Consider the following 18,750-nt stretch of genomic DNA (forward strand, 5'->3'; position numbering starts at 1 on the left):
GAGCCTGTTTGCCAGGTCTCAAGACCACTCCTTGGTGCAACCACTTCTCTCGCACTCATGCAGAAGAAGGACTCTGCCCCTTAGCACCTAGCTCTGGTTACTGCTTTCCCATGGTCTCCCATCTCCCACAGCTAATCTGATTGTAGCCAACATCTGCCATCCACCCAGGGCCATGATTGGGTTGAGGCACGCTTCTGCCAATGGGGAGGCAGTAGCCAGAGCTGGATAGTGTAATGGCAGAACCACTTCCCTGCTGCCATAATGGAGCAGTGGCTAGGCCATATTTGAGTGGCATTGTGACCTGGCACACAGGGTCTTACTACTTCCAGTCTTTGCTCTGCTCCCACATGGACACAAGCCTATGTGTGGCTATGCCCTTGGTCAGGCCCCCTGCTCCCAATATAGATCGATCTATCTATCTATTTAATCACCATCCTCCCAGGCCATGTGGATAAACAGAAGTGAACTGTATATTGTTTGTTCATGTATTCATATATCTTCTCTCTGCATATCACACTAACTGGAAAATAGGGTATATAGAGAAATAAATTTTCCTGTACGTTGAAAAAAGGACTTCATAATATCCAGCATCAGAGGCCTAGATAATTATTCCTTAATAGGAGGAATTTTTTCATCCCAAGGTTAATAGTTTTTTTTCTATGAACTTGAAAATGCCAGTTTTTGTATCATTCGTCATCCCACTTAAGATTTTTTAAGTTAAACATGCTGTATTATTAAATAGCCTTTGCTGAGGGGTGTATTTTGAATCACAAGGTGAAATGACTTTGTCTCAGCCAGTACCAGAGATCTAGCTTTTAAGATCAGGATCCATCTTGAATAAATGTAAATTAGTTTTTAATTTGTACCTTGCATCTATTTTAGCTATTTATATTTACTCAGAATATTGTTTGATTGTGTCTGCTGGTATCCTGGAGTGTGTTTTAAACTGTTCTAATTTTCTTTTATTTTGGGACTATATTTAGTTGATGTTTTTCTCCCCAGACAATATGAATGATAGCATTAAAAAGCTATAGAAGTTTGTCACAACTACTAATTTAGGATCAGATTTTCAGCCAATCCTAAACTGGGTCTCCATTTTTGTAGGTGCAGTTTTGCATCCATAGGTATGTGCACCAGAAATGTAGATCATTTATGTATCTAAGCAACCAAATCTACAAGCACAATATTTGTGCCTACAGTTTTGCACCAGTAAAAATGGAGACCAGTGTTTGAAAATGTGTACCCAAATATGAAATGAATTTATGTTGTTCAACTATAGAGCCAGATCCTTTACTGTTGCACATCCCTTTTTCATCATGCTGCCAGTACATTATGGTCAGTCTGCCATAGGAGCATCACCACAATGCGCAAAGGGCATCCTCTAAAGTAGTGTTTTTCAAAGTTCATGTCACGACCCAGTACTGGGTCGCGGCATGTAAGGCACTGGGTCGCCTTGCTCAGCACCCAGGGACCCTAACGGAACATTAAAAGTCCCGTCGGCAGTGCTGCTCAGCTAAGGCAGGCTAGTGCCTACCTGTTCTCACGCCGTGCTGTGCCCCAGAAGCGGACAGCAACGGGTCTGGTTTCTAGGCAGGAGGGCCACAGGACTCCGCACACTGCCCCTGCTCCGAGCACTGGTTCTGCACTCCCAGCCAATGGGGGCTGGGGAGGGGAAAGATGGTGCCTGCGGGCGACAACTGCGCAGAGCCACTTGTGCACCTATGTTTAGGAGCTGGACCTGCTGCTGGCTGCTTCTGGGGTGCAGCACAGTCCGTGGTGCCAAGACAGGTGGGAAGCCTGCCGCTGCGCCGCTGACTGGGAGCCGCCAGAGGTAACCCCGTGCCCCAGCCCTGAGCCCCCCCCAACCCGTAACCCCTTCCTGCACCCCAAACCCCTCATCCCCAGCCCCACCCCAGAGCCTGCACCCCCAACCCAATGTCCTGACCCCCTCCCGCAGGCCACCCCCCTACCCCAGCCCTGAGCTCCCCAGCCCCACCCCAGAGCCTGCACCCCCAGCTCAGAGCCCTGACCCCCTCCCACACTCTAACCCCCTGCCCCAGCCCTGAGATCACCCCCAACCCTGGAGCCCCTCCTGCACCCCAAACACCTCATACCCGGCCCCACCTCGCAGCCCTCGCCCCCGTACCCCAACTCTCTGCCCCAGCCCAGAGCCCCTCCCACACCCCAAACCCCTCATCCCCAGCTCCATTGGGTCGCGGGCGTCAACAATTTTCTTCAACTGGCTCCCCAGGAAAAAAGTTTGAAAGCCACTGCTCTAAAGGCATAGAACCACCAAAGGGCTCCTGTATCATCTCACTTTCCTGCTGGCAGCATAAGGGACATGTCGGAGATGCCTCTATGTTGGATTGATCCCCAGCTGCAGTTTCAGCTTCTCAGGTTACTCTAAGCTGCTATTGAGGACTGCTCCTGTTCACAACAACCCAGTACGGGGGTGTGTGCAAAAACAAGCTTTCCACCACCTTCAGACTTGTGCTCTGATCCTACACTGCACTATATACGCCTTGCAATAGCCGAGTGTCTGACCCGTGATTTCTTTGTATTAAATGTGGTGCAGCATCAGGCATCCTTGAATGAGACTTTTCTATCTTAGGTCATCTATTTTAAGTTTAAAAATCATCACTGATATGCTACTAGGGGAACAGCTACTATGGGTCACATGACCTTGTTTCAACCAATTGGATTGTTTGGCATTACGAGGATATAATACAGATATAGAGATGTTAAGTATAATATGCACATGTATTTAGAGAGGAGAAAAGCATGGAAAATGTTTCTTGCCTTGGATTCAGATTTAAAATGTGCTTTAGATAGCATGGTCATGGAAGCTGAAACAAAACCATCCAACATCTTATCTTTCTTCTTGCCCCATTGTGCTTATTGTCGCATTCTGGTTCTTATATAGAATTCACTGATCTGGTGGTGTTAGGTTTCCTTGTGGGGTTAGTAACAATTACAGAATATGAAATGAGTGGATTTTTTTAAAACTTTCTGTCTTCCTAAAGAGTCTGTGACATTTTATATGTCTGTCCTTCGTAATAAAGGACCAATATAATCTCCTAGGTTAGAGAAATCCACGTGGCTTCTTTCATAACAGAAGCGAGGATATGGACCATGCTTTTCAGTTTTTATACGTTTGTTCCTTAGATCAGGGATTCTCACTGTTTCAGAGTATAGATTACATTTTAATCCAGCAACCCCTCAAAATCAGACTGCCCTTTCATTTTTGATTGTGTAACATTCCTGAGTCAGCTACAGCCATTGCTTACATGCACAAGTGATATTAGGTAATTATTTAATGTAATTTTAGGCTGTTTCTCTATGTGATTTATTAGTTGGAAATGAGGAGAAACCAGTTCTACGTGACCAGCAAGTGCTCTGTGGACCACAAGCATTCCCCTGACCACAGTTAGTGAAATGCTTCTTTACATTTTCTTCAAGATACCACAAAGATGATGTTGATATGGAAGCAGTTTTGAGAAAAAAATTCCATTGTAGAAGGAAAAGCATCATTGGTCTGATTTTTCAAAGTACTAAGCACCCAAAAATCCTGCTGATGTTGATATAAGGTTTGGAATCAGGCTGGTGGGGGAGATATTTTTTTTTCTATTAAAGGGAAGCATACATTAATTTTCCAGTATTCACATTTAATATATCTTTTTGAATTCAAATGCTATTTTAGTAAATGAAAAGAATTATATTCATTATGGTGTATTTCTGGAGTTATTCTCATCATCCTAGCCCATGGAGAAAAAGAGTGACGCTTTAATCTACCCTTGCCACCTCTGCTACCCTTGGCCAATAAGGAACTGATTTGAATGTTCTTCCCCGTTGACTTGTCAGTTCCTACATCAATCCTCTGGGCCTTTGTGGAAGAGCACTGAAGATTTCACCTCTGTACTTTTCCTCCAGATCTTCAAGGAAGGGAAGCAAAGTTTCCAGTTTCCCAATCCAACTTCTCTTCTCCTTCTCCCCCCTTCCTTCCTCTCTCTCCCTCCTCCTCCCCCCCACTTGCCCCCCCCCCCTCCCGGAAGGAGGTGATCTCGCAACTCCCTTTCTGACAGACTAACAGGATATACACATTAGGGGCAGGGACAATGTGGTTGAGTACCCACATTTTGATTCTTTGGGGTATGTGTTTTATTAAAATGATGGTGGTAGAATTTTGTCTACAGTAGTTTGGTATGTTGTTAAAATGGTGACGCTGAATTTTTGAACAAACTTATTAGAATAATAAAAAATTGTGAATGGATAGCTTGGTTGATGGAGTAGGGAAAGGGCAAACATTTATAATATTTTCCCTGGAACCCACACCATTTGGATGCTACATCTCACTTTCGTTTTTATTCTGAGAAAGTAAATATATATTAAAACAAGAGCTGTAGAACTAAACATGCCACAAGTATACATACTTACATCCTGGTGTACTTTTAATTATAGCTCAAGTTTTTATGTGCAGACAGGCCCTTCCACCAATTAAAATAGTGTTTATGGTATCAGCTGCAGCATTGGAGCCGGGTCCTACAGCCCTTACTTACAGGAGATATAAACCAGCAGTGTTGGATCCTAAGTCTTTTTCACAGGATCCCAGAGAAAAGTTGTGCTCTGAATAATGAGGAAAATGCAATTGTCATGAAAGCACCACCAACTAGTAATAAAAATATTTTTATTGGCTGAAATCAAACTATATGGAATAAGAGGTGCTTACTTTTTTATGTATTAAACTCCTACTATAGACAATATTAATTGTTTAATTTTGAAAGAAAAGTTCATTTAAACACAGTGTCCCTAGTGCTGTCTTGAATTGGCCTGCCACTTTGATTTGCCAGTACCTTTCTAGGAACAGACACTGGCTAATTTTGGAAATCCTTTATTTTGTTACATTGATTTGCAAGATGTTTCCTTGAGAATAAGACAATAATACATTTTATATTGCCCTTGATCTTTAATGTAGGTTTGTTTTTAAACAATAGTAACCATGCATTGACTTGTTTTTTTTCAATATGTGTCTTGTATTCTAAACATTTTGCACTGTTTAATTATCTCATATTTGGTAAGGCTTTTAGCATAGCTGGAAAAAGAAACTTTGTTCCTTTTGTTCCATGGCTGAAAAGTCACACACGTGTTTACTGAACACTATCATTTTTACCCACTTTTGGCAAGTGTTCTACATTCGCCTGACTCTCAACTTTGCAATACTCTACATTTTTTAATCTTTTTACCAGGTCCTGCAATTGCAGCACAAGGAATAAAAATGATAATTTCTCTTATATGTAAATGTAATCGAAAGATCCCTTCTCCACCCCCAGAAAAGAGGAAGAAAATGATGATGAAACAAATTTATAATCCAGATTGCTTCTTTTCAGAATGTTCCTGACCAAACAATGTTACCACAAAGCTCTACGCCATTCCTTGCCTCTTGCTTCCACCAGATGACAGGATCTCAGGTTCCCAATGGTCAACCTTCTCTGATATGTTTTGGAGAATCACAGATCCTTTGAAGCTTAGGTGTTCAGGTGGGCCTTCCTATGAGCTTTTCCCACCAATTTGTAAACACTGAAACCCCCCAAAAATGTGAATAAGAGAGCTGCCCAGTGTAGTTTGCACTCTAGCCACTTAAGATAATCCATTCAAGGGACTCCTGAACAGGTGGATCACAGTTGGCCATTTCCTGTCCTGCAGAACTGTGCTTTCCATAGACCAGCCCTTGTTGATATAGATCCCAAAACCCCAACAGCGGTCCAAGAATCATGCATATTGAGAGCAGTAGAAAATATATGCCAGATGGCTTGTGCTTCTAATTGAGCGGCATATGCTCAAAGGGTATAGTCTACACCTCTAGAATCCCAGAGCTATTCAAATGCAAGAACTTGTTGAAACCAGCCCTGTATGTTCTTTGCATGCTTGGGCCATGTGCCTTATATGCTATACTGTGTCCTGCTTGTTTCCCCTTTTTGCGTCCTTTTGTGTACAATTAGACTATTATACGCTTCATACTGAAGTATTTGATAACTGTTTTAACACCAAATTACAAATTCATTTCCTAAAGGAAATTTTCTAGAATTGAGTGAAAGATGGGACAAAAACTTTTGATATCAAGATGGTTATTTAATGATAGATTAAATAAAGTAATATCAAAGCAGGTTTTAAACCAAACTTTTCATGTATTCCCTATAATACTTCAGAAACAAGGACATGAAATTTTCCAGTGCTAGATGCAGTGTCTCTTTTTCCTAGGTATGTAGTATATTTTTTCTTTTTTTGGATGAAAAGAGAACATTTTCACATAACTATAAGTAATCTGAAAGCTGCATTTTATCATCTTTTATAAGCAATTCTTATCCTAAATATGAAAGTAAAATGAGAAGCTGACAAGAATTAAAAAAGTAAAACTTCAATTTAAAAAATCAAGTATAGATTATTTTTACCACCACTTAAATACAGTTTTACTTTATAAGATAGAATATTTAGAAGATAATGGATAGGACTGAGGTACGCCAATGCTCACTCCCTTCAAACAGTTACGAAATTGATTATATGGAATACATCCACCTGATCCTCACAGACTACAACAGCCCTACATCTCTTGGGATTTCACAAAAATGTAGTATGGACAAGAGCCCTTAAATTGAGTTGTAAGGTCAGAAATAAACGGAACCACGTTGCATTTAACCAATTAAGGTGATGTCTAATTGGCTATAAAATAATGGTTGAAAGTTGTAGAGTGGACTGGATCTATGGCTATTTCCAACAAACTCCTGGAGGTGAGATTAATTCCACTGTCCTAATCCAGGATAGCTCTGCATCAAAGTTCTTGGATTGTGAGCAACACTTACGCTTTATCTCCAGTTCTCCAATTTAATCACACATATTCCTGAGCATCATTTTGCTGTAGGCTTAGTTTACAAACTTTGGAATTCAGTAAGTTAACACTTGAAGCTGAACATGAGCAAGACAGAGGTTATGCTGGTGGATAGAGTAAAACTATCTTGAAGAGTTCTGTCTATGGATGCAATGTTGAAGGTGCATGCCCACAATTGGGCAGTACAGTGGATAGGGTAGGAGCGCTCCTGGATTCTTCACTAATACTAAGCTCTCACATAGCAGTCTTTGCAAATAATATTTTGTACCGTCTCTGGTTGGCTCAGAGACTCTGTCCCATCCTGGTGAATGATGCTTTGGCCTCAGTTATTCAGACCTTTGCCCCCCCCACGGCTGAACTGCACTGCAATATACCTGGGCATGAAGCCTTCAGCATTTAGGAAACTCCAGCTAATATAAAACTCTGGGCCAAGTCTCCTCAGCAACAGAGGCTACTGCAAACATATCACACCTGTCCTCTGCTCTATACACTGGCTTCCCATGGAATTTCGAATCAAGTTCAAGGTCTTCATCGTTATCTTAAAGGTGCTCAATGGCTGAGGCCCAGATTATCTAAAAGATCCACCACAGCTTGAAGATAAAGTCCAAGGCTGTGAACTTTGCTCTTCTGGCACAATGGAACTTTCTACAATAAGGATAGCGCTTTCTTGGGGGTGGTCCAAGACTGGAATGAACTCCCAGAGGAACTAATAACCATCACAAATCTCATTACCTTCCACTCTAAGAGCAAGGCATATTTCTTGGGCCTTGCCTTTTCTCATATAAACATATAGCTGTGTGTGTGTGTAAATATATTTTATTTAAATCCAAAGTAAAACACTCCACTGTACATAATCTTCCCCTGGGGAGGGGATGAAAGAACAAACACAATTTATGTTAGTCACATTGCTTAATGCATTGCTGGAGGGTACTCAGATATTATGGTTAAAGGTGCAGTATAAGAACCTGTATAGAAGAGAATAGTATATATGCAGGCCATGTGCTGCTAAAGTGGCTTGTTGAGAGGTTGGATGCTCCAGCAGAGTCCATAGGAGCATTCTAGTGCCTTCATAAGAGTAAGCATGCACTGTAGTAGAGGGGTGAAAACATTATCTACTATCTGGATCAGACAAAAATGTTTCCTAAAGTATTATGTGCTCCCAATATCGCTTTTCCCAAAATAGTGAAAGTTATGAGGTCAGTTCAACAAATCCATTTTCAAGCATGACAGGATGAAATGGGCCTTAAAATAGAACAGGAGAGTCACTACCATCAACCCATCACAATGAAGTCTAAAATACTGTTTTATAGCTGTCTTCAAAGCTAGGTACAAGGTCTTGTTTCCTTAGCTGCTTCATTCAAACTAAAACTTTAAAAAATTAAACTTTTAATAGAGGGCTCTTCAGTCTAGCAGACAAAGACATAAAAAGATCCAATGACTGGAAGCTGAAGCTAGATAAATTCAGGCTAGATTTAAGGCACAGTTTTTTAACTGTGATGATAATTAATCACTGGGATGTTGTGGATTCTCTATCACTTGAAGTCTTTAAATCAGAATTGGATGATGCTCTAAAAGATGTGCTAGGTGAAATTCTGTGGCCTGTGTTACACAGGAAGTCAAAACTAGATCATATTGGTCCTTACTGGCCTTAATGTAAAAACTGCCTATTGCTGGTAAGGGTATTCATTCAAATCCAAGATTTTTCTTGAATTTAATTTCTCATATGACTGTTTGATTAAAAAATTAAATGTAAGTAATTTTGTTACTCAAGAAGGAAAGCATTTTTGGGGTAGCCACAATTTGTTCACAAGCTTATATACCATATTTTAGTACATAACCATCTTCCATAAAGACAGTGTTGATATGCCCCTGCTTTGATAGCAGATTTTAGAAGTTGTTTAAGAAAAATTGTTCTCTTTAACCTCTGAGGCTAGGATAAGAAGCAATGGGCTTAAATTGCAGCCAGGGAGGTTTAGGTAGCACATTAGGAAAAATTTCCTAACTGTCAAGGTGGTTAAGCACTGGAATAAATTGCCCAGGGAGGTTGTAGAATCTCCGTCATTGAAGATTTTAAGAGCAGGTTAGACAAACACGTGTCAGGGATAGTCTAGGTAATACTTAGTCCTGCCTTGAGTGCAGTGGACTGCACTAAAAGACCTCTCTAGGTCCCTTCCAAGCGTTCGATTCTATGAAATATATGATTGCTATTAGAAACTGTGCTTGTTAGAATCAGTCCCAATATCATTCTTTCTTCCATATTTTTAATATTTCTTAGGTTTACTGTACGTAGTCTTTTTTAAAAAGAGCAAAATACATTCTCCCTCCTCCTTATAACAACCTTTTACGTACTTGAAAACTGTTATCATGTCCCCCCTCAGTCTTCTCTTCTCCAGACTAAACAAACCCAATTTTTTCAATCTTCCTCATAGGTCATGTTTTCTAAACCTTTAATCCTTTTTGTTTCTCTTCTCTGGACTTTCTCCAATTTATCCACATCTTTCCTGAAATGTAGTGCCTAGAACTGGACACAATACTCTAGTTGAGGCCTAATCAGTGTGGAGTAGAGCAGAAGAATTACTTCTTGTGTCTTATTTACAACATTCCTGCTAATACACCTCTACCCCAATATAAAGTGACCCGATATAACACGAATTCAGATATAACGCGGTAAAACAGCACTCCAGGGGGGTGGGGCTGCGCACTCCGGCGGATCAAAGCATGTTCGATATAACGCTGTTTCACCTATAACGCGGTAAGATTTTTTGGCTCCCGAGGACAGCGTTATATCGGGGTAGAGATGTACATCTGACTTGAATTTAGCTTGTGATCCACTATGATCCCCAGCTCTCTTTCCAGAGTACTCCTTCCTAGGCAGTCATTTCCCATTTTGTATGTGTCTAACTGATTATTCCTTCCTAAGTGGAGTACTTTGCATTTGTTCTTATTGAATTACATCCTATTTACTTCAGACCATTTCTCCAGTTTGTGCACATCATTTTGAGTTTTAATCCTATCCTTCAAATTTAAAGATGAATTGCACTCATATAGTAATGATAAATGTTTTTCCCTTATTTAAGATATTTCAATTTTTATCCAGTTTTGTAATTGTCTACAAAGTTGTATGGTATAAGTTATTGGTAGACGTATAGTGCAGTTTCATTCTTCTAAAGGAAAAAAAAAGAAAACTACATTTCTAGTTAATTTGCCTTTTGATACTTTTAGTCACTTGTTTTGCCAGTTGCTGCTTAGCTGTTTGTGTAATTTATTTTAAAATTTTTGAAAAGTTACATGACAATGTGTTCAGCTGAGCATTAAATAATGAAAACACTGCAATATAGGTGTGCCCTATGCTTATCAAGCAAATTTCCTGTTTAGCTAGTCCAGCTAAAACATTTTCCTGTTGTTTTCCAGTGTTATCCAAGATAAATTCTGTGGCATCATTAACATTTCTGTGGAAGGGCTGCATGATGTTATGACTGAAGATCCTGAAACAAGAACATACAAAGAGTAAGTGGAAAATCTAATTAACTTGTGTGTGCTGAATAGTACTAGCAGTTTAAGATTTGCACTCTCTCTCCTCCCCCCCCCCCCCCACTCCCTCCGGAAAAACTGCTTTGGGGAGTTGAAACATTTGCATGTTCTGAAGAAGTCTGTTTTCACAATAGTATATTTTTTTGTATGGGGTTTCATGGGAGTATTGAAGTATGAGGAAAGTATTGTAATTTTGTAACCAGCTTGAAGTAGGAGTAGACTAAATTAGACTTTGGCTAATAACTTCATCTGCCACATGGTTTTACAAATTGTGTTTGATTTGTAAGACCATGTGGTAGGTAAATGTATGAGGCAATGTCTAATTTGTAAGGCTGTTGATTAATTGCAGTTAACTCATGCGATTAACTCAAAAAAATTAATCGCGATTAATCACAGTTTTAATTTCACTGTTAAACAATACACTACTAATTGAAATTTATTAAATATTTTGGATATTTTTCTACCTTTTCATATAAATTGTATTCTGTGTTGTAATTGAAATCAAAGTGTATATTTTTTATTACAAATATTTGCACTGTAAAAATTATAAAAGAAATAGCATTTTTCAATTCACCTCATACAAGTACTGTAGTGCAATCTCTTTGTTGTGAAAGTGCAACTTACAAAAGTAGATTTTTTTTGTTTTGTTACCTAATTGCACTCAAAAACAAAAAAATGTAAAACTTCAGAGCCTACAACTCCACTCAGTCCTACTTCTTGTTCAGCCAATCGCTAAGACAAACAAGTTTGTTTACATTTACAGGAGATAATGTTGCCCTCTTCTTATTTACAATGTCACCAAAAAGTGAGAACAGGCATTTGCATGGCACTTTTGTAGCTGGCATTGCAAAGTATTTACATACCAGATATGCTAAACATTCATATGCCCACCATTCCAGAGGACAATATTTAAATAAATGGTATTCTATTATTTAACAGTGCGATTAATTGCGATTAATTTTTTTAAGCTCTTGACAGCCCTATTAACTTGGTCTCTTATTGTATGGTTTTTCATGAGCATGTGTGCACTTACACCCCTACATATATATTAAAGAGCATTTGGTTTATAAATTATATGTACTTCATTCAGTGTTTCTCCTAAGGTGGTATCAATGAAACCATAAGTTTTTCAGGCTTGTTCCCAAAGCAACAAAGCTTGCCTGTTGAGACTAAAGTGTATAAAATGGACATAAAATGACCTTGAGTTATTGCTTAAAACCATGTGCTTTTGCAAAATATCCTGTTTCTAGTATTTGGGGTGAAAATCAAGACCGGATGAAGTTTGGTACCCAGTTTACAGCACTGGAGAGACTGGGAGCCCATTCTACAAGAGTAACCCTTCCTCCACAGCTTGTCTACATAATAGTATCTGCATCTTAGATGTAAAAGTCTTTATTTAAATGGTCCTTATCCCTCTTCATGGGAATTACTGTGTGCTAATCTTCTACAAGCCATGTCTGATGAAGCAGTTTCTTGAGAGAGAAAGGAACATTACTAATCAGTAACTGGAGCTCTCAAAATATATTGTTGCTACAGATCCACATTGATCCATCCTCCTTCCTTGCTTCTTGGGAGTACTGCAGCTAGTTTAGATGAAGTAGAGAAATGAATACTTATGTGACGAGGCCTGGTTCTTGGGTCCGCAGATGGAGGCACGCACATGCCCGGATGTTTAAAATATGTTAGAATGGCTGTGGAATTGCAAGGCAAGTGTGCCTCCTACAGTGTCTCTCTGCAGAGGCTATATATTGTGAGAACTCTAGTAATTGGTAAGAAATTTTCCTTCTACGGAGCACTGTGATTCAGGTGTTTTCAGACTTACAAAGGATTCCTTAACAACCTTAGAAGTACTTCTAAGTCGCAATGTATTTATGGTCAGGTAGAGCCTCTGTAATTCCGAATGTGCTGCTCTGCCTAAATGCATTAAAACAAAGTAAATTACAGAGGTATTTCTGAGTTTAAAAATACAAATGTAGGTGCTGCTTTCCCACATCCAATTCCTTTATGCTTTAATTCTCCTTATACATTTACAATGAATTACAAAAATAAATAAAATAAATAAATGAACAATAGTGAAGAGTAAATCTTTTTGTTAATGGAAAAAACAAAGACTAGCAATAGCACATCAGTATAAGCAGTCATCATATTTTATTCCCCAAGCAGAGGCCATATCAGCTACAAGAGAGAGAAAGCAGGATTTTACATATAAACATCTTCCTATTGACAACACTCACAAATATGTATGAGGGGAAAAAATCTGTTCTTCAGTGTTATGGTACTAAGGATATCAAAATACAATTTATTCTAGAAAGCAAGAGTGTCATTATTGAAATTTTCTCCAGCATGTTTATCTTCTGTCAAGTTAGAGGATGTCTTAGCTGAAAAATAATTTGAATTCGGTTTATAACTTTATCTTGCAAAAAATCAGTGTTGTTCAGGCTCATACATAATATACACTGTTCCTCTGTTTAATTTGGCAGCTTTAATTTAACAGGGATATTAAACAGGAAGAAGTTAAATTCCACTGTATATTTTAACCCCCTGCTGAAAAAATTAAAAAGTGTTCCCTTTGAACTACATCAAACACATCCCTGCAAGAAAAAACAGAACTTTAAAACCCAGAGATAACACATAATTTCTTCATCTCATCAGCTCCAAAATTCAATGTCAGTCTGACAAAAAAAACAACAACAGATATCACAATGAAAGCAGAGTGTAATGTCATAGCTGACATTGGCTCAAAATATGGATCATCCATTTTAAACAGATCCTTCTTGTACCAGTGAAGAGCGCATGGAGCTTAAGCATTATAATGCAGGAATAAAGAAGATCTTTCTATAGGAGAGGAGCGTTCCTTTAATTTCAAGCATCTCTTAGATATAATTTAAACACATTGAGGGGGCTGTTAATTAAGTAACTCTGTCAGTATGGAAGAGAAATGTACAAAATATAAATTGATTGAATATTTTGTGTTTTCCATTGCAACACAGCATATCTGAATACCACATCAAACCAGTAGTCTTGTAGCCTGATATCCTGTCTCTGACAATGACCAATACCAGATACTTCAGAGGAAGGTTGCAATAAACTCCGTAGTAGATAAATAAGGATAAACTGCCTGATAGGGGACATTGCTTTCTAACCACTTTGTATGTTTTTAATTGGTTTATGCCCTAAAGCAGGAGGTCTTTATATCTAGTATAAAAGAACTAGTTTTTTACCCAATGTAATGTAACTATGGATGTTCCCATTTTTCATCCAAGTGTGTAAACTTTGTGACAATAAGTTGTACAGATTAAGTATGTGCTGTGTAAAAAAAAGTATTTCCTTTATCAGATTTTAATATATTATTTTAAATTTCAAGGAATATTCTGTGTTCCGCTCTGCTTCTCAGAGGTTCATTGTCCTGAATTAAAGTCTGTTTGTTCATGTAAAGAAGCAAGTTTACTTGCTGTACTGGTTTGTGTAAGTCACCTAAACTCCATGCTGAGGTATGAATCAAATCCAATTTCTGTTCCACTGGTTCATGAGTCATTACCAGAGCGAGTTGTTGTGTGGTTAGAACTTACTAACATTTTCTGCCTCTTCATTTTGTGTAATTTCTGAAAGTATTATTTCAGCTGTAAGTGGCAAAGTCTGATTTTGTTAACTGCCAGATGGTCCATAACACTACTACCTCCTTACTATAGGCTTTTGCAAAGAGCTCCGGGGATTTTGTTATTTTATGGTTGGTAGTTTGTTACTAGATAAGAATCTCTCTCTAATTGTCTTCCCCGGTGTTTATTACACACTAAAGGAACTGGGATAAGGATAAGGTTGTATTAGTGTTTTGTCAAGGGCAGTTTTTGTTCCCCCCTCCCAGAGACAGTTTATTTACTATCCCCAGTGAAAAAATACTCAAAAATCTTAGACTTCACTTATAATGCAGCCCGGAACCTTCATTGGCAACCTGGGTTTACACCACAATGGTGCAGACTCCATGGCTTATTTTAAACATAAAACAAGGGGAGCCCTTGGGTTCTGTGGTTGCTGTTCAAACACACATAAGGATCTGTGAACTAACCAGTGTCCGAACTGATGCGAGTCTTGTGATACATTTCCCAAGTATAGCGATGTCCTAAGAGAGAACAGTCTAGAAACAAAGGGAACTGACACCTTCTTCAGTAGCTCATTGAGGCACACTTGGACTGCAGCATCTTCACCACAGAGGGCTTATTACACTATTTATTGGCTCATCATAATTTTGGGATCGGAAATTTGCAGCCCCACATCCATATGTGTGCCTTTCATTTCATTTCTACCGATCTGCATCTCCTTTTGAAAATTAATTTCTTATTCACCAATTCACTTTTAGTAAAGACCCTAATCACTTTTTACCATAATATAAAAAACCTCTGAGAGCCATTTTTAAAATGCATGAAACATTTGTGACATGTGAAATACTGGGATTATATAGCACTGTTATTAAACTGAACCTTGAAAAACCTTAATGAAAGAATAAGTTAAACCACCACTGAGCACAAAAGTGGGGACAACTTTAGTAGCAAGCAGCTTCAACAGTAGGCTTACTTTGCAGCCTGAGCACATGCACAGTTCTTATAAAGCAGAACCAAGCCCTAAGCATCTGAATTTTTTTAATTTTACTTCAAAACCTGACTTAAACCAGAGACTTAAGTAGAAAAACATTTGAGCCCTCTCTAACCACAGTAACTTCTAAATCCATATGTCTATTTAGTGTAGCAAACATACAAACTGAAAAGGGACTTGGTTTTATATATGATGTGGGAATACATGTTTTAAAAACTGGCTCAATATATTCTAGCTGAAAACAAGATGTCTAAGCAGGTTGGCAATTTAGAAAGGACCCTATTGCCTCTAACAGTGGAAGGACCCCTTTGCAATAAAATAGGTACTGCTAAACCTCTTGAGTGACATGGGATCCTTTATGTTATCTGTTGATATCCTGTTGAGGTAGCTACTGTTAAAAAGCAATGATAGTTTTTAAATAACTTATACATATTTTTCCATTATCTTGAATACCTAGTTAGTCTGCCATTTATTTTTTGAGTATTTTAATTGTTAGTGTGAATTTACAATATGTGTATTCCTGTTCTTAGCTGCATGTTGATGTCTCATTTTGAGGAGCCCAAAGTGACAGAAGATGAGGAACCTCCTACAGAACAGGACAAAAGGAAGAAGATGGTAGGTTCTTGATATCTTGAGTTAAATGTTTAGAGTTATAATTTAATACAGTAGTCAACCGTAAGTCTTTGCCACTGGATTTGGTTCATCCATTGTTGTCATTTATAGTACGCGTTGTGACAGACCCAGACCAATGGGGTACAGGAGTCTGGTAGAGGGCAAATATACTGGTCACTGGATGAGTAGTTTTCTGTTCCCTGAGTGACCAGAGCAGGGGCTGCACTAGAGTAATCAGGAACCTGCTAGAACCAGTTAAGGCAGGCAGGCTAATTAGGACACCTGAAGCCAATTAAGAAGCTGCTAGAATCAATTAAGGCAGGCTAATCAGGGCACCTGGGTTTTAAAAAGGAGCTCACTTCAGTTTGTGGTGCGAGTGTGAGGAGCTGGGAGCAAGAGGTGCAAGGAGCTGAAAGTGAGAGGGTGTGCTGCTGGAGGACTGAGGAGCACAAGCGTTATCAGACACCAGGAGGAAGGTCCTGTGGTGAGAATAAGGAAGGTGTTTGGAGGAGGCCATGGGGAAGTAGCCCAGGGAGTTGTAGCTGTCATGCAGCTGTTACAGGAGGCACTATAGACAGCTGCAGTCCACAGGGCTCTGGGCTGGAACCCGGAGTAGAGGGCGGGCCCGGGTTCCCCCCAAACCTCCCAATTGACCTGGACTGTGGATTCTTCCAGAGGGGAAGGTCTCTGGGCTGTTCCCCAACCCACATGGTGAATCTCTGAGGCAAGAAAATCCGCCAATAAGCGCAGGACCCACCAAGATAGAGGAGGAACTTTGTCACAGCGTTAAAAACTCTGATGCCAACTGAGAGGTCAGGAACCTTCAGGACAAACTGCATAGCATAGACAATTATACTTTTGCATTTTTTTCAGACTCTAAAGTCTAGTAAAGAACAAAATTGTCAGACACATAGATGAACGTAATTTGTTGGGGAATAGTCAACACGGTATTTGTAAAGGGAAATTATGCCTCACCAATCTACTAAAATTCTTTAAAGGGGTCAAAAAGCATGTGGACAAGGGGGATTGAGTGCATATAATGTATTTAGATTTTCAGAAAGCTTTTGACAAGGTCCTTCACCAAGGGCTCTTAAGCAAAGTAAACAGTCATGGGATAAGAGGGAAAGTTCTCTCATGGATTGGTAACTGGTTAAAAGATAGGAAACAAAGGGTAGGAATAAATGGTCAGTTTTTAGAATGGAGAGAGGTAAATAGTGGTGTCCCCCAAGGGTCTGTACCGGGCCCAGTCCTATTTAATACCATCATAAATGATTTGGAAAAAGGGGTAAACAGTGAGGTGGCAAAATTTGCAGATGATATAAAACTACTCCAGATAGTTAAGTCCCAGGCAGACTGCGAATTGCTACAAAAGGATCTCTCAAAACTGGATGATTGGGCAACAAAATGGCAGATGAAATTCAATGTTGATAAATGCAAAGTAATGCACATTGGAAAACATCATCCCAACTTTAGACCCCATCCCAATATAAAATGATGGGGTCTAAATTAGCTGTTACCACGCCAGGAAGAGATCTTGGAGTCATTATGGATAGTTCTCTGAAAACATCCACTCAGTGTGCAGCAGCAGTCAAAAAAGCAAACAGAATGTTGGGCATCATTAAGAAAGGGATAGATAATAAGACAGAAAATATATTCCCTCTATATAAATCCATGGTAAGCCCACATCTTGAATACTGCGTGCAGACGTGGTCGTCCCATCTCAAAAAAGATATATTGGAATTAGAAAAGGTTCAGAAAAGGACCAAAAAAAAAAAAAAAAAAGATTGGGGTATGGAACGGCTGCCGTATGAGGAGAGATTAATAAGACTGGGACTTTTCAGCTTGGAAAAGAGATGACTAAGGGGGGATATGATAGAGGTCTATAAAATCATGACTGGTGTGGAGAAAGTAAAGAAGGAAGTGTTATTTACTCCTTCTCATAACACAAGAACTTGGGGCCACCAAATGAAATTGATAGGCAGCAGGTTTAAAACAAACAAAAGGAAAGTGTTTTTTCACTCAATGTACAGTCAACCTGTGGAACTCCTTGCCAGAGGATGTTGTGAAGGCCAAGACTATAACAGGGTTCAAAAAAGAACTAGATAAATTCATGGAGGATAGGTTCATCAATGGCTATTAGCTAGGATGGCCGGGATGGTGTCCCTAGCTTCTGTTTGTCAGAAGCTGGGAATGGGTGATAGGGGATGGATCACTTGATGATTACCTGTTCTGTTCATTCCCTCTGGGGCACCTGGCATTGGCCACTGTCGGAAGACAGGATCCTGGGCTAGATGGACCTTTGGTCTGACCCAGTATGGCCATTCTTATATTCTTAAAGAAATGCTGCCAAGAAGTGATGGGAGTGGGGGAGAGGGAGAAAAAAATCCTTCAACATGTCTTCCAGTTTTTGCCTATGTCTCAAACAGGAACATTACTAAGGATTTCCAAACATTTAGTCTTTCTTGCAGAATAGTTGTTAGAAACTTGAAACATTTTCTATCCTGTAGAACAGAAGTGACAGTTTATATCTGTAACGATTTGTTTAATTCATATTTCATTCTTTCTTTGGTAGGAAGCCAACATCTTATATAAACATTTGACTTTCCTGTTTTTGGTATATGGTTCGCAGTTTCCTCAGGTGGTTCTTAATTTCCTTAAATTGTATGCTAATTTTAAGTAGAGCCAATTAGTGTTTTAGGTCAACTCTTTGCATATTAATCTAGCTAAATCCACTTTTCATTAAGACTGCAGTATCCCTAATTACAATAATCCCATTCAGCTGTTTTTAATTTTGTTTTTAATTCTAAACTTCCGTAGTGTTTTAAGTTAATTAGAACATACTAATTAAAAAAAAAAGATAAAACAGTTTCACAATCCACAAAAATATTATCCTACTATTATCCATAGCAGATTTTTTTTATCCTTTTATGATGATAATGGTTTGGTTGCTTTAATAGAGCCAAATTCAGTAAGAATGCAATGCTTGTAAATTATTTTGAAAACCAGTTTGCAACAAAATTCTATGCTAAGTGCTCCCTTTTTTGGCAGCAGGTACCCAGACCCAACAATGGTAGTTCAGGATATATTTGCTGTTGCATAAAATAATCCACTTCTTCCCTTCCCCTTAGTCGTTGTCTTCT

At 39.1% G+C, this 18,750-nt stretch overlaps 1 protein-coding gene across 1 annotated transcript in view; it reads left to right on the forward strand.

The window, feature by feature from the left end:
* IPO11 (importin 11) overlaps window positions 1-18,750 on the forward strand; it is a 250,011-nt gene that overhangs the window by 215,166 nt on the left and 16,095 nt on the right. Inside the window, exons 29-30 of the mRNA XM_065406414.1 lie at window positions 10,292-10,387; window positions 15,529-15,613. Coding sequence (XP_065262486.1) covers window positions 10,292-10,387; window positions 15,529-15,613 — 181 coding nt within the window. The remainder of the gene's footprint in view (window positions 1-10,291; window positions 10,388-15,528; window positions 15,614-18,750) is intronic.

The sequence above is a fragment of the Emys orbicularis genome, chromosome 6 (genome assembly GCF_028017835.1).
Source record: "Emys orbicularis isolate rEmyOrb1 chromosome 6, rEmyOrb1.hap1, whole genome shotgun sequence".
Taxonomy (NCBI): Eukaryota; Metazoa; Chordata; order Testudines; family Emydidae; genus Emys; species Emys orbicularis.